Source organism: Alligator sinensis, unplaced genomic scaffold (genome assembly GCF_000455745.1).
Source record: "Alligator sinensis unplaced genomic scaffold, ASM45574v1 scaffold337_1, whole genome shotgun sequence".
NCBI lineage: Eukaryota > Metazoa > Chordata > Crocodylia > Alligatoridae > Alligator > Alligator sinensis.
This window is the reverse complement of record NW_005841927.1, coordinates 3132817-3144895: the sequence shown is the minus strand read 5'-3', so window position 1 is coordinate 3144895 and position 12079 is coordinate 3132817. Positions and strand designations below refer to the sequence as shown.

General features: G+C 46.0%; 1 protein-coding gene across 4 annotated transcripts in view; it reads left to right on the top strand.

Moving 5' to 3' along the window:
* Positions 1-28: 28 nt before the first annotated feature.
* LOC102368508 (neuron-specific calcium-binding protein hippocalcin) overlaps positions 29-12079 on the top strand; it is a 91423-nt gene continuing 79372 nt past the window's right edge. For 2 of the 4 annotated variants that reach the window (XM_025198692.1, XM_006019318.3), the window contains exon 1: positions 6689-6795. Coding sequence is in view for 2 of the 4 variants with exons in the window: in XM_025198691.1 (XP_025054476.1) it covers positions 4266-5498; positions 5808-5902; positions 6689-6795 (1435 nt within the window). In the remaining 2 variants the exon portion in view is untranslated. Of the gene's footprint in view, positions 245-4136; positions 5499-5807; positions 5903-6688; positions 6796-12079 lie in introns of those variants that run through there. The other 2 variants (XM_025198691.1, XM_006019319.3) reach the window with 2 other exon arrangements.

The following is a 12079-nucleotide window of genomic DNA, read 5'->3' as shown; positions in this document are numbered from 1 at the left end:
GGGGACCAAGATGGCGGCAGGGGAGTGGGACCCCCTGACCCTCAGTGCCCCTCCCCCGCTTGTCTTGTGCTGGGACCTGGGGGATGGGTGACCCCCCAGGAGCCCCTGCCCTCTCAACTGAGCCGGGCGGGGTCAAGTTGGGGGGCTCTGCCAGTGCCAGGCTGCCACAGACCTGGGTGGCCGTGGGAGCGTGCACCTTAACGACTCATCCGGGCAGATCTAAATGCATCTGTTGTATGCACAAGTATGTGGAAGTATGCGTGTATGTGCATGTATGGGGGGGTGCGTCATATATATATATATATATATACACACACACACACACACACACATACATATAGCTAGATTATATATATTTATATTTATTTATATGAAATCAGGGCATGGACAGGTGGGCTGGTTGGCTCTCTCTCTCTCTCTCTCTCTCTCTCTATCCCTATAGCCACAAGTGGGTGAAGCTCGCTCGCTCCCTCCCTCAGGAGCTGCGAAGGCCCCGCACGAAGGGGCGATGGGAGGAGGGCGGGAGTTGCGTACAGAAGGCAGCCGTGGGGGTGGAGGGAGTGGGGCAGGGTGAAATGCTGGGAGAGGCCGGCCGGCCGGCCGGCCAGCCGGCAGGAAACCTGTGGGAACGAAGGAGTCGCCGCAGCTGAGCCAGGCAGTGGGGTAAAACCCCCCCAGTCTCCGCTGAAACCCAATTTAGCGCAATCCAGTCTGCAGACGATTTCTTCTTCTGCAAGTTCCCATTCAAATCTGGTTTTAAAGGTTTGCTGCCTGAGAACAGCTATGTTATTATCTGTGTTACTGAGCCCAGTAATTATCGGTCTGGACTCATGCTGGCGTACACAAAGCACCTGGGTCTATTGCCAGGTGAGGGCCAGGAGAGAGTAATCCAATCAACCTCAAAAAAGCAAGAGTGTCGAGAGCAGGATGTCCCTCTGAATCCCCTGCTTAGATGCCCCAACAATGGTAGAGCTAAAAAAATTGCCCTTTCACTTGTTGGGACACGAGAGTCCCTTTTCAGAGAGGTAACAAGGGGCGGGGGCAGGAGCTTAGGGTTTAGGTTTTTCGAGCGGGGGGTGCGGTTCTGCCTCAGAAAACTTGGGAAGCACAAGAGAGACTGGTTGCTTTGGTTGGTCTCTTAGAAACAACATGTAAACTGAGTGTAACACTTCATAGTATTGTGTGGATACAAAGGGAAACGAGTGAACAATAGCAAATGCTATTGGGAAGAAAAATGTTATAAGGGAGAAGGTTAATTGGCAGCGAAAGCAGGGGCAGGCCAATAAAAAGGCATAAATGGAAGCACAGTCTAGGCAAGAGGACAAAAGGGCACTGAGTTATCCTTAGCCCAGACCTTGGTTTTGGAGCTTTGCCTTTCTGCATTTAAGGATGAGAATCCCACCTGCATCTGTCTTTTTTTACATCTTGTTTTTACCCTTCAAAATTTCTAATAGCTAATGTTAACAAATATAAGCTAACACCCTGGAAGGATCAAGGAATCTGTTTCTAAGTGCCTGGAGGAGAACAAGGTGACAGCCAACATCAAGAGCAACGTATACCCAACCAGCTCAGTTTTCTTCCATGACATGTTGATTGGCTCTGTGGATGGGAGTACAGCATCCTGGGTTGGGCGCTGCACTTCAAGAAAGATGCAGACAAATAAGAAAGTCTAGTGCAGAAAGATAAAATGATGAGAGGTCTGGGAAACATGACATGCAAGGAAGGGCTGAAAGAACTATAATTATGTAGTCTGGAGCGAGAAGACGGAGGGGGACTTTGATTAGTGTCTTCATATACCTGCAGCATGGTTATAGAGAGGATGGAGATGGTCTGTTTTCTGTGGTCACAGGGGACAGGACAAGGAGCCAACGGTCTTAAATTGCAGCAGGGGAAATTTAGGTAGGAGATTAGGATGAACCTTCCCACTATAAGGGTGGCTCTGCATTGGAACAGGTGACTCAGAGAGGTTATGGAAGTTTCCAAGAGCAGATTAGGCAAGCACTTGACTTGGATGGTTTAGATAGGGATGCTCCTGTACTGAGCAGGGGGCTGGACTAGATGACTTGCTGAAGTCCTTTCCAGTCCACTGTTCTATGATCCTACCAGCATCTCATTTAATGTATTCCTTGCATTACTGGGAAGATCTCCTCTACAACTCGGAGTAGGATTCTATTCTGAAAATAACTCCTTAATTCAGTAGGCTTGCCCGGTGTGCATTCAGTTAGATCTGCTCTACTCATAGATGCATGTTTTTCCTTCGGTTGCTCCTCCAGAGGCAGCACAGCTCTGGGGGAAGGAGTTGGCTTGTATGCTGGCTCACGCATCAACAGTCCCATTGTTACCCAAGCTATGCCGTCAGAATCTGTTGACGTGAGCCAGGATACGCAGTACTCGGCTTGGCTTTCAGAGTGAAAGGTGAGTCAGGCAGGATGTGGCAAAGAGCAGTTAACTTTTTACGTGTAAACTGAGCACACAAACAGGATTGAGGGCTCTTGTTGCTAATATGGGTCCAGCAGAACCTTAAAATAGAATGAAAGACAATGATTTAAGTGTTATTGGTGCACTGAAGCCACTCGTGGCAGACTCACTTACCCTGCAGGGACAAGCTAGTTTGTAGCTTACACTCACCTTTTTAAGCCCCTGAAGATGTTTGTATCTAAATTGCCAAGCTAGGAGCAAATACTGATGGATGGGTATTTGAACCATATCTTCCTTTTACCTTTACTGTTTCTTGTACATGTTTCATATTCCTCCTGTGCATTTTTTATGTATATGAGGTTGTTCCGGTCCACTTCTCTGGTCAAAATATTACTGTGGATGATAGACGAAAGCCTTCTGAACAGAGGACTGCCTCATTTTCTCTTCTATATAGTGGAGCTCCCTATCAAACCCCTCCTCTTTGGAATCAGTGGGTAGTCAAACCAATGACTTTGAAGAATAAGGTCACAAGGTATTTCTTGAATCCAGTTGGTCAAAGGGGACAGGAAATACTTCCCACAAATACAGACTCATTAATTGGATGGGAATCAAATAAATATTGGGCTTCCAGCTTGAGGTCTCTTAATAGAGTAAGAATGCCTGAAAACATGAAATTTAGAGATATGTAGTAAGACTAATGCAAGGTTTTGTTTGCAGTTAACAAGTTCTCTGTGCGTTGTTTTTCTCTTTTCTGTTTCTATGTGCTGATTAAGTATTTAGGGTGTACTGTGGTAGAGCAGTTGTAATTAGGGAGTAGACATACATGCTCTCTTCTGAGTTCTGCCCTGAAGTCGCTCCGTTATTGGAATGGTGCTTACCTCACCTTTTGGGCTTTGTTTTCCTGTTTGAAAAAAAAGTCTGCTGCTTTTCCCTGGGTGGAGGAGGGGAAGAAAGGTTAGTGAGGCTTCATGTAATACTTTAAAAGATGGGTTGCATTACTTAAGTGAAAAGTGCTTTGGAAAGGTACAAAGCTATTTCTGCAGGTAGGTTTGAGCAGTGGGAGGGGTTACACTGAATAACATTAGCAGCTTCAAAGAAACAGGCAAGATGATTAGTCTTTTTCATGAAATGGTTCTAATTAATGCTGGTTATTAAAATTGGTAATGGTAAATAAGCAGTTTGGCTTCAGTTGGACTCCCAAGAGCCCCTTTTTGCATGACAGATTGGCTGCTAGAACATCAGGCTTTCTTTCTACCTCATGTTTGAGTACCTTGAGCAAACTCATTCTACTAGATCTTCCTCTGTTAGTGTTTATTTAAGCTATAAAGGCCAGGAGTGGATGCAGCAAAGATCAGGGGTCTTTAAATGTTGGGTTGTTTCAATCAAGGATGGATTCTAATAGAGCTGTTCTCTTGCTGCTGTATCCAAAAGGTCTAAATGTGATTAAGAGAAGTAGTAGACGTTAAAAAGCAAACAAAGCAAGAGACGGTCTTTCCTTGAGTGTCAGACTGTAGAGCATCCTTGATTTCAAAGCAAGTAGTTGGAGGATAAGCATTAGGTGCTCTGTGCTAAGTGAAAATCCAATACTTGCCTCTCCTAGGCAGGAGAAGGGGGCATCACTTTTGCAAAGGGAAACAGCTGGCAAAGGAGTAACTGTAGCTGAGGTAAGAACAGATGAGAGATTTTTTTTAATTACTCTTGATGTTTTCTTTTTGCAGGCAGGTGGGAGCCATTTTGTGATTGACTCTCTGGAAAGAGAGAGCACATAATCAGCTGCTTGGGGCTGAGCAGGCACTGCTTCAGAGCAGAAAGTAGTGAATCACTGAAATACAGAGCCCAACAGCACCATGGCAAGCTGTTCTTCTCAGCCCTTGGGGCCTGGCTTATCTCATGAACTTGATAACAGTCCAGTGCCCGGAGACAAAAGGGCCTTGCACTCTCCAGACGGGGCTCAGCCTGAGGAGTCCACTAAGAAACGTTGCCAGCTGAATCACTACTGCAACACTCCATGCCCATTGGAGAAACTACTGCTGAGCTCCCCAGATTCTGCTTGCTTCCTGGCATCCTCTCACTGCCTGGATGATGCTGAGGCAGAAAGCCTTGTTAACAGATCTTCTCTGATGGAAGATAGTGCTGTGGTCCTTTCTCTAGATACAACCAGGTGTTTTGATGATAGCATGCTTGATGATTCCTTGCTGGAACCGACAGACAGTGAACAAGAGGACTCTTCCTGTAGTTACACTGAGGAGGAGATCCAGCAGATCTTGGCAGATGATGACTTAGAACCTGAGCCATATACCTCTGGCAAGTTTGCTCTAGTCAACCTAAATGTAGGTGGAGAAAATATGGAGACAATTAAAAGTAGGTGGACTTGGGAATCGGGGGCACCCAAAGATGCAAAGACATCGAGGACCAAAGAGGAAGTACTAAGTGATGTGTCTCCCTCCTGGACATGTTCTTCTGCTAGCTCTAGGTGCTCTGGTCTGGACAAGGAAACTGCAAATCCCATCTGTGAAAAGTACTTGAGTGCAGACTGCTTGAAAATGAGCCAAATCACTGGCACATTGTTTGACTCTGGGATGGAGGAACTTCCAAGTGTTACCCCGATTGATGCTGTCTCTCCACCTCAGGTGAAAGGGGGTGATGTGTTGGAGGAAACTGAAAAAGCAGCTGTGCCAGTAATAAGAAATCATGTACAAAATGCAGATAAAAGTAGCACAGAGGATAATGAAATCTGCTGTAATAGCCTGGCTCTTGAAGAGGCACCAGAGCTTCCAGCTCAGCACAGTCTGGATGCAAATGGTTTGGAAAATCCACCAGTAGAAATCCAAGAATCATTTGGCTGCTGCGGTGTGCCCATGGGAACTTCCACACACTCGCCCGACCTTGTCTGTGACCAAAATAAGGATGATGTGGATGATTCTGCACCAGGACTGCTACAGCATCTGAAAGCCTTTAGTAGTGCCTCAAACCCGGACCCTCCAAAATCAACAGAAGGTGGCTTATTGGAGAACATTGGCTCCCAAATGGAGGATTTGGGGCAAGAGTCTTCAGTGTCTGAACCGACAGACAATCTCAAAGTAAACAAAACACTTGGTCTCTTTCCTGTGGAAAAAAGCCTTGGACAGCACTGGCTTATCTCAACCCTGCTTTATAAACACTTTACACTTTCAAAGCTGTCTTGCAGTGGTTGCAGCAACATGTTATAAGTTTGTGAAACAGGGCACAGGGGTGCTGGGGGGGGATGACACAGGTGCTTCCTCTAATAAATATTGCACTTTTGGGATCGATAAAACTGCTTGAGTGCACACACAGGTGCACAATACGTATGAATATGTAAGAAATTTGTATATTTTGATATGTCTTAACTTTTTTCTTCCTCTGTCCAGTTAAACTCTGTAATCTTGAGCCAGAGCTGTGGAGAAGACACTCCCAGTGGGAAGAAGCTAGGCAAAGTCCTTCCTGTGCCACAGATGGAAAACAGGTAGTGTTTTTATGGGCCTCTGGCTACCTTAGCTCAGTGCTGATCTATGGAGAACTGGCTTGTTTTGTGGTGCTAACTCTTCTGGCATCCTTTTGCTAAGTTGCATTACAAGATAGGAAAATAGTTAAATGTATTTAGGATGCTTTTGCCTTATGGGTGACTTGTAAAGCTAGAGAATCTAAGCTGCCCCGAATGGAAGAGGAAGTATTTGAAACGCTGTCAGAATGGTCCATGCTGCGAGTGTTTGAGAGTCCCATGGCACTTTATCCCTTTGGTTCCAGCAGATGGCAGCAATAACACAGCTGATGGAAATAGGGAGGGAAGCTCTCTGTCCAAGTGGACAAGAAGGCTTTCTCTGAGAGAGGGAAAGCTCCATCTTCCCTTACTCTCTAATGTACTACTGTGTCTGAAACTCTGGATTCATTGCACCTGCTTCAGCTCTTGGTGTTACTCCACTGAGATGTGATATTCCCCATCATTACTATTCCGAAAGGGACCTTGTGTAACTGTTGATATCCTCTCCTTTAATGGGGACAGTGCAGATGTTGAACTCCCCTGATCCTGGGAATGCCTTGCCAGATCTCTTGGCTGGCTCTCTCTTTCCTGTTTTCTCCAGAATTACCTTTCTGAAGCTTCTCCAGAGTCCTCCTTCCAGCTAATGAGTCCAGAAGAGTAGTGCTTTGAGGAGCTTGTTGTCTGCGTAGCTATAAGGCAGATCTGTTTGTTGCATGTACCATTGCTTGGCAGGTCCTTCTGAGAAGCTAATGTTGTCTCTCTTATTTAAAGACTGAGGCGACAGCTGTACACTTCTGAAACGGAGCTTGAGCAGAGGAAGCGAATCTATATTCGGTGCGTGCAGGCCCACGTAAGGACTTCCAGGGATACTACACCAGGTAACCTACAGCTCAAGGTTGCAGTACGGTGCTGGGGAGAGCTGGCAGTACCCTTAGGCTGCCTTCTGTAAAGCTGGCTCAGAGGCCCTTGCTTGCAGGCAGTACTAGGAGTAGCATCACCTTCGCTTCCAGGGTCTTCCTTGCACAGAGGTCCTGTATAGTAATATTCATAAGAGCTGGGGTAAGCAGGAAGGTTGCATGCATTTGAGTCACGTGGCATTGTATGAATGCTGTTGTACTTTGGCACTTCGGGCAGTGAAGCACTTGTGTTGCCTATGAACTAGGAGAGTAGGACCTGAGTTCTGGCTCTGGTGGTGCTAAGGAAGGGAGACCATTCTCTTCCGTCTGCCCTGTTGGACCTGGAGCTATGGAATCTTGAACTTGAATGCCAAGAGGTAAGACTTGCAGCTCTTGCTAATAAATTCCAGGCCTCTCGGACTGTTCCCCTCTTAAATGGGTCATTCTAAGGCTATTACTGACTCATTCAAAAGAAAAATCCCTCTTGAAAAAACAGGCTTGACTGTTGACTGAAGAACAAAGCATAAAGGGATTGTGGGTGGAAACTCATGAGGTTAAAGAGGATCCATCAGCTTTCAGAGATGGCCTCAAACCAAGTGGATTCTTTGGGCTCTTCCCAAATTGTCATTTCTTGAGAGTTCTACGAAACTGACAGTCGTGCTGCTCATCACATGGAGCCTCCACTTATCCGGGCGGTGCGAACAGCTGCATCGCCACAGGGCTGCTTTCCAGTGTATGAATATGGCATAAGTAATGCAGAGGGGGCCACGTGTGGGAAGCTAAATCTGATCCGTTTTTCCTTCCTTTCGAATGAAAAATGCAAGACGTATGTTGTGAGTCATAGCACGTCAGGCAGGAGCCACTGACGAATGAGGTTGGTGGCGGAGGTGAAAGCTCCATTTTGCCAAGGAAGATTATTACGTGTAACACATGCACCTCTTTTATTATTAGTCCAGACTTCTATTATCTCAACAAGCAGGGAGGATTTTTTCCAGTTGGCCTAGGAGCACCTGCTTAATGGTTTGGGTTTGATCCTGAATTTTACCGCCCTCTGCACACGCCTAAATCTAGCAAGAATTTATAATTGCTCTTCTACCAAGTCACAGAACATATAAGGGTTTTGAGTAATTTCAAAGAGAATATAGGCTTCAAAGCCAGCCATCCATTGATTTGGTTCTTTCTGGAAAGTGGTAACCAAGCAGGTGACTAGAAAGAATACTGGTACCTTATTACTGCCACCAATCTTGTTAGACTTGTCCTGTATATTTGAGTCACTTATCACTTGCATTGTGGTAGCATTGAACTTCACTCTTCTCCCCTGCACTGCTTTTCACTGTATCTCCTATCCTTCGTATGTATGTCTGTTCTTGGGGAGGGATCTTGTACTCATCTATGTGGCACCTAACACATTGCTGATGCTATACAAATTCAACTTTCCCATGCCTGTATAGGTTAAAACCATTTACAAGTAAAGTAGTCTGCAATCGCTACAAACCATGTCATGCCTGCACGCTGAATAGCTTGAAGGGAGCCTCTTTGCTGAGGGGGGCAGCGAGCATGGGGAGGTATAACTCTTCCAGCCTGACCACTTTTTAAGTGAAGAGACTAGTGAAACATCAACCAGTGGCTTTGATTGTCAGCATTGCCCTCAGGAAGTGGGGAGTAGTCACTCTGAATGAATAGACTTGTTTGCAGCTTTCCACATGAATCTAAATGTTGCTGGGACTGGGTCCTAGAGCCCGTGAAAATAAGATATATGATTTGAACATCTGTTCCAAAATGACTGGCTGGAACTGCTAATAGTTGACCACAAAAGAAAACTGCCAGCTGACCGCTTGTTGGTATTCGCACTTCATTACTGCCCTTTATTCAAACCTAAATAGAATCAAATCCTCCTTGATGAGCCTCTCATTGGTGATTCTGGTTGGTCCTTTCTTAATCACCACTACTGATGAGGCTCCTATTTTTGTAACTCGAGTTGAATATTGTATGGCTCTTGGCACAGCGTGCTACACAATGCTGCTGTTAGTCTGGGCCCATAAGGGAGATGTAGCTGAGGACTACTTTTTAAAGGACAAGTGAAGGACAAAATGGGGAAAGCAGTTTCCCCTGCTCACTGGATCCTTCTCTTGCTTTTTGCCCGGATGTCTGTACTCCAGTAAATCTGCCTTTGCAGATCATTAACACTGTAATTGTGCATGTCCAGTAGTGCTTGCACCACCTGCTGCTCAGACAACTTTCATGGCGCCATTTGGACTGGGAACGTTGAGTCCAGTCCTGTGTTATGATGAAGCCACCATAGCTCTTCTAGCCTGGTGTGGATTAACTTCTTTCCGGAAGGGTTTTTCAAGCACATTTCTATTACAAATTCTCTCCAAGGACAGGTTAATGCAACATTGAAGTCCTAGAATGAGGGCTTCCTCTTTTTGGAGGGGACTTGTTCATCACTGTTCTGGAAATGATGGGAAGAGGAAGATCCACCTTGTCAGGTGTCATGGGGATCTGTTAAGACCTGGTTTTATTTAGTATCTTAAAGACACAGCAGCAATTGACACTGCCACCAGTCACCTGCTGCCAATTTTCTGGACCCGTAGGGAGCCCTGCAGGCTGGATAACACCATGGGTTGAGCACCACTGGTTAAGACTAATAAATAGCGTGTTGCAGATTTTGGGAAGTGTTGTAAGTGAGAGATGAAATGCAACAGCATAAGGGACTTGGGGAGAAATAAAGAGAGAACATAGAAATGAATGCTGTCATGGCTATGTCCGTCTTGAAACGCTTCCTTTCATTTTGGCTGGAATTGAGCTTGCTGAGGAAAGAGGCAATTGTTGATTTACTGGGGCTCCCTCCATTTGGCTATAATGGCGTGGGAGGGGAAAAGATCTAGGGTCTAGACTCAGCTGCCCTGAGTTGGGCACCCCCCTGGTATAGCCAAACCCAGGGAGCAGTTTGAACAGATCCATTAAAACTATCAGAATTGCCTCCCTAAAGTCTCTCAGCTCTAGTAGGGAGACTAGGGAGTATGGCTGATGTTTGTAAAGCCAATAAGGGAAGTGGCTGCTCACAGCAAGATGAGTTGTGTTCTAGAGCAGAGGAGCTTCCAGGAGTTGGCTGCTTCATAATAGAGTCAAACGTGCATCCCCAGCAAAGGGAGAAGCTCCTGTGGAATATGAAAGCAAAAGCTTCTCTAAGGGGAAGCCACATGCAGTAGAAACTACAAAGGCTGGTGGTTTTAAAAGGAACTTTTAGGCTACTGACCTGACTTTGCAAAGCCCCAGATCCAGAAGCTCCCACTGAGAACATTTGGAGCTGCCTAGGTTTGAATTTCCTTGAAAATCTGATCCTAAATGTGTATAGCCTGATACCTTAGCTATTACAAATTCTCTCCAAGGACAGGTTAATGCAACACTGAAGTCCTAGAATGAGGGCTCCCTCTTTTTGGAGGGGACTTGTTCATCACTGTTCTGGAAATGATGGGAAGAGGAAGATCTACCTTGTCAGGTGTCATGGGGATCTGTTTGGGAGAGGTGGGGATGGAATACACCTCTCAAAGCACAATGACTATGGCAGCTTGCTTCACTTCTGTGTTTTCCCTCTGGCCTCGTTGTACTTGGTCATGATCCTTACTGCTTACAGAAGCATTGAGATCCTTGGATTCAATAGCACTAGAAGTAAAAACATTATTGAACTGTTTAAGGCAGGGTTAGGCAAAATGCGGCCCGGGGGCTGGATGCAGACCGTGAGGCCATTCTATCCGGCCCGCAGGGCCCTTAAAAAATTTAGAAAATTAATATTTATCTGCCCCTGGCTGCCTGTCATGCAGCCCTCAATAGCTTGCCAAAACTGAGTAAGTGGCCCTCCGCCCAAAATAATTGCCCACCCCTGGCTTAAGGGGTCCCAATACCAATGAGAACAGATGCTTCTTAGAAAGTGCAGTGGATTCTTTTTACTATGGGCCCCTCTCCCCTGGCCAAAATTACTACTAATGTGAAGAATTAGTTAGTTGCATGGTATTGGCCCTCATGTTCAGCTGTTGAAGGCAGCTGCAAACTTTAAATGACTGCTTAGGATTGCCTCTCTAGGATGGCATTTGCTGCAGTCACCAATTGAAAGGAGAGGTGGTTCCTGTTTTTGTGAGTGGCGGGGGAGGTGTTAATAAGACAAGTATTCTGTTAAAATGTGGCCTGCTTTGCAACAGCTTTTGAGATGCCCCGTGGCATAGAAAAGCTGGGTTGGCAGTAGGTAAGGTGGAGTTCAGGGTGGAGTTAATAGCCAGAAGAACTTTGTGGGGCCAGGGAAGAATCCATCTCAAATTTTCTTCATGGAAAAATCTCAATTTCTGTTGTAGAAAAAAAACCCAACTAAGATCAGGTTCTGATCTCTTTGGCACAGAGCAAAGTAAAGCCAGAAGGACAGCAGCTTAACAGGGTACTCTGATGGTACATCTATGGGTGATTTAAAGAGCAGCGATTCTCAACCTCTTTTGTACCAGGACCCATTTGTAAACATCAATGACGAGTCCCAACCCAGTAAATAGTTTAAGTAGAAAGCAGCCCCCTGGCTCTGCCAGTGCCCCTCAATCCTGACCTGCTACCCCTAGGTCCCAGCCCCCCAGTGTGTGGGGCAGGGGGTGGGTGTGTGGGGCGTGGGGGCCCCAAGCAGCCCTTTGCAGGCTGGAAATCTGCCAGCCTTCAAGGGAAAAGCCATGGGTTTCCCATGTTTTTCTCCTTTAAAGGAGAATCCATTTTTAAAGTTTGTTCAGGACCCTCTCGTATATTCTTGCAACCCACAGGTTGAGAAACTCTGGTATAGAGCAGGCTAAACAGCTTTTAACATTAACCTTTAATGCCACCCCTAGCACATTGAGCTTTGGTAGGGACAGACACCTGATCAAAATGCTTCCACTTTTCTCTCCTGCTGGGACGGCAGCTGGGAGAAGCGAGACTGCTGCAGCAGTTCTTGGACAGCCATTTGTCTGTCCCTGGATTTTGTTCCCAAAGATGGCACCCACCTTCTCTCCTGTCTCTGCTTGACTGCAGCTCCAAGTAGGTGTAGACAGTCCTGCATAGAAAACCTGAACTCTTGGGAAGTGCTTATGGTATTGGAAGAAATTGCACATCTTCCACTGACTTCTCCAGATAGTTTGAAATGAGTTGGTATTGGAAGGAGCTGTCTTGAAATATGTGGGTGGCAAGAGCCTGCATTTTATTACTCATTTGCTACCTGCACGGGATCTTGGACTTGTCAGGAAGTCCTTTCGAGGAA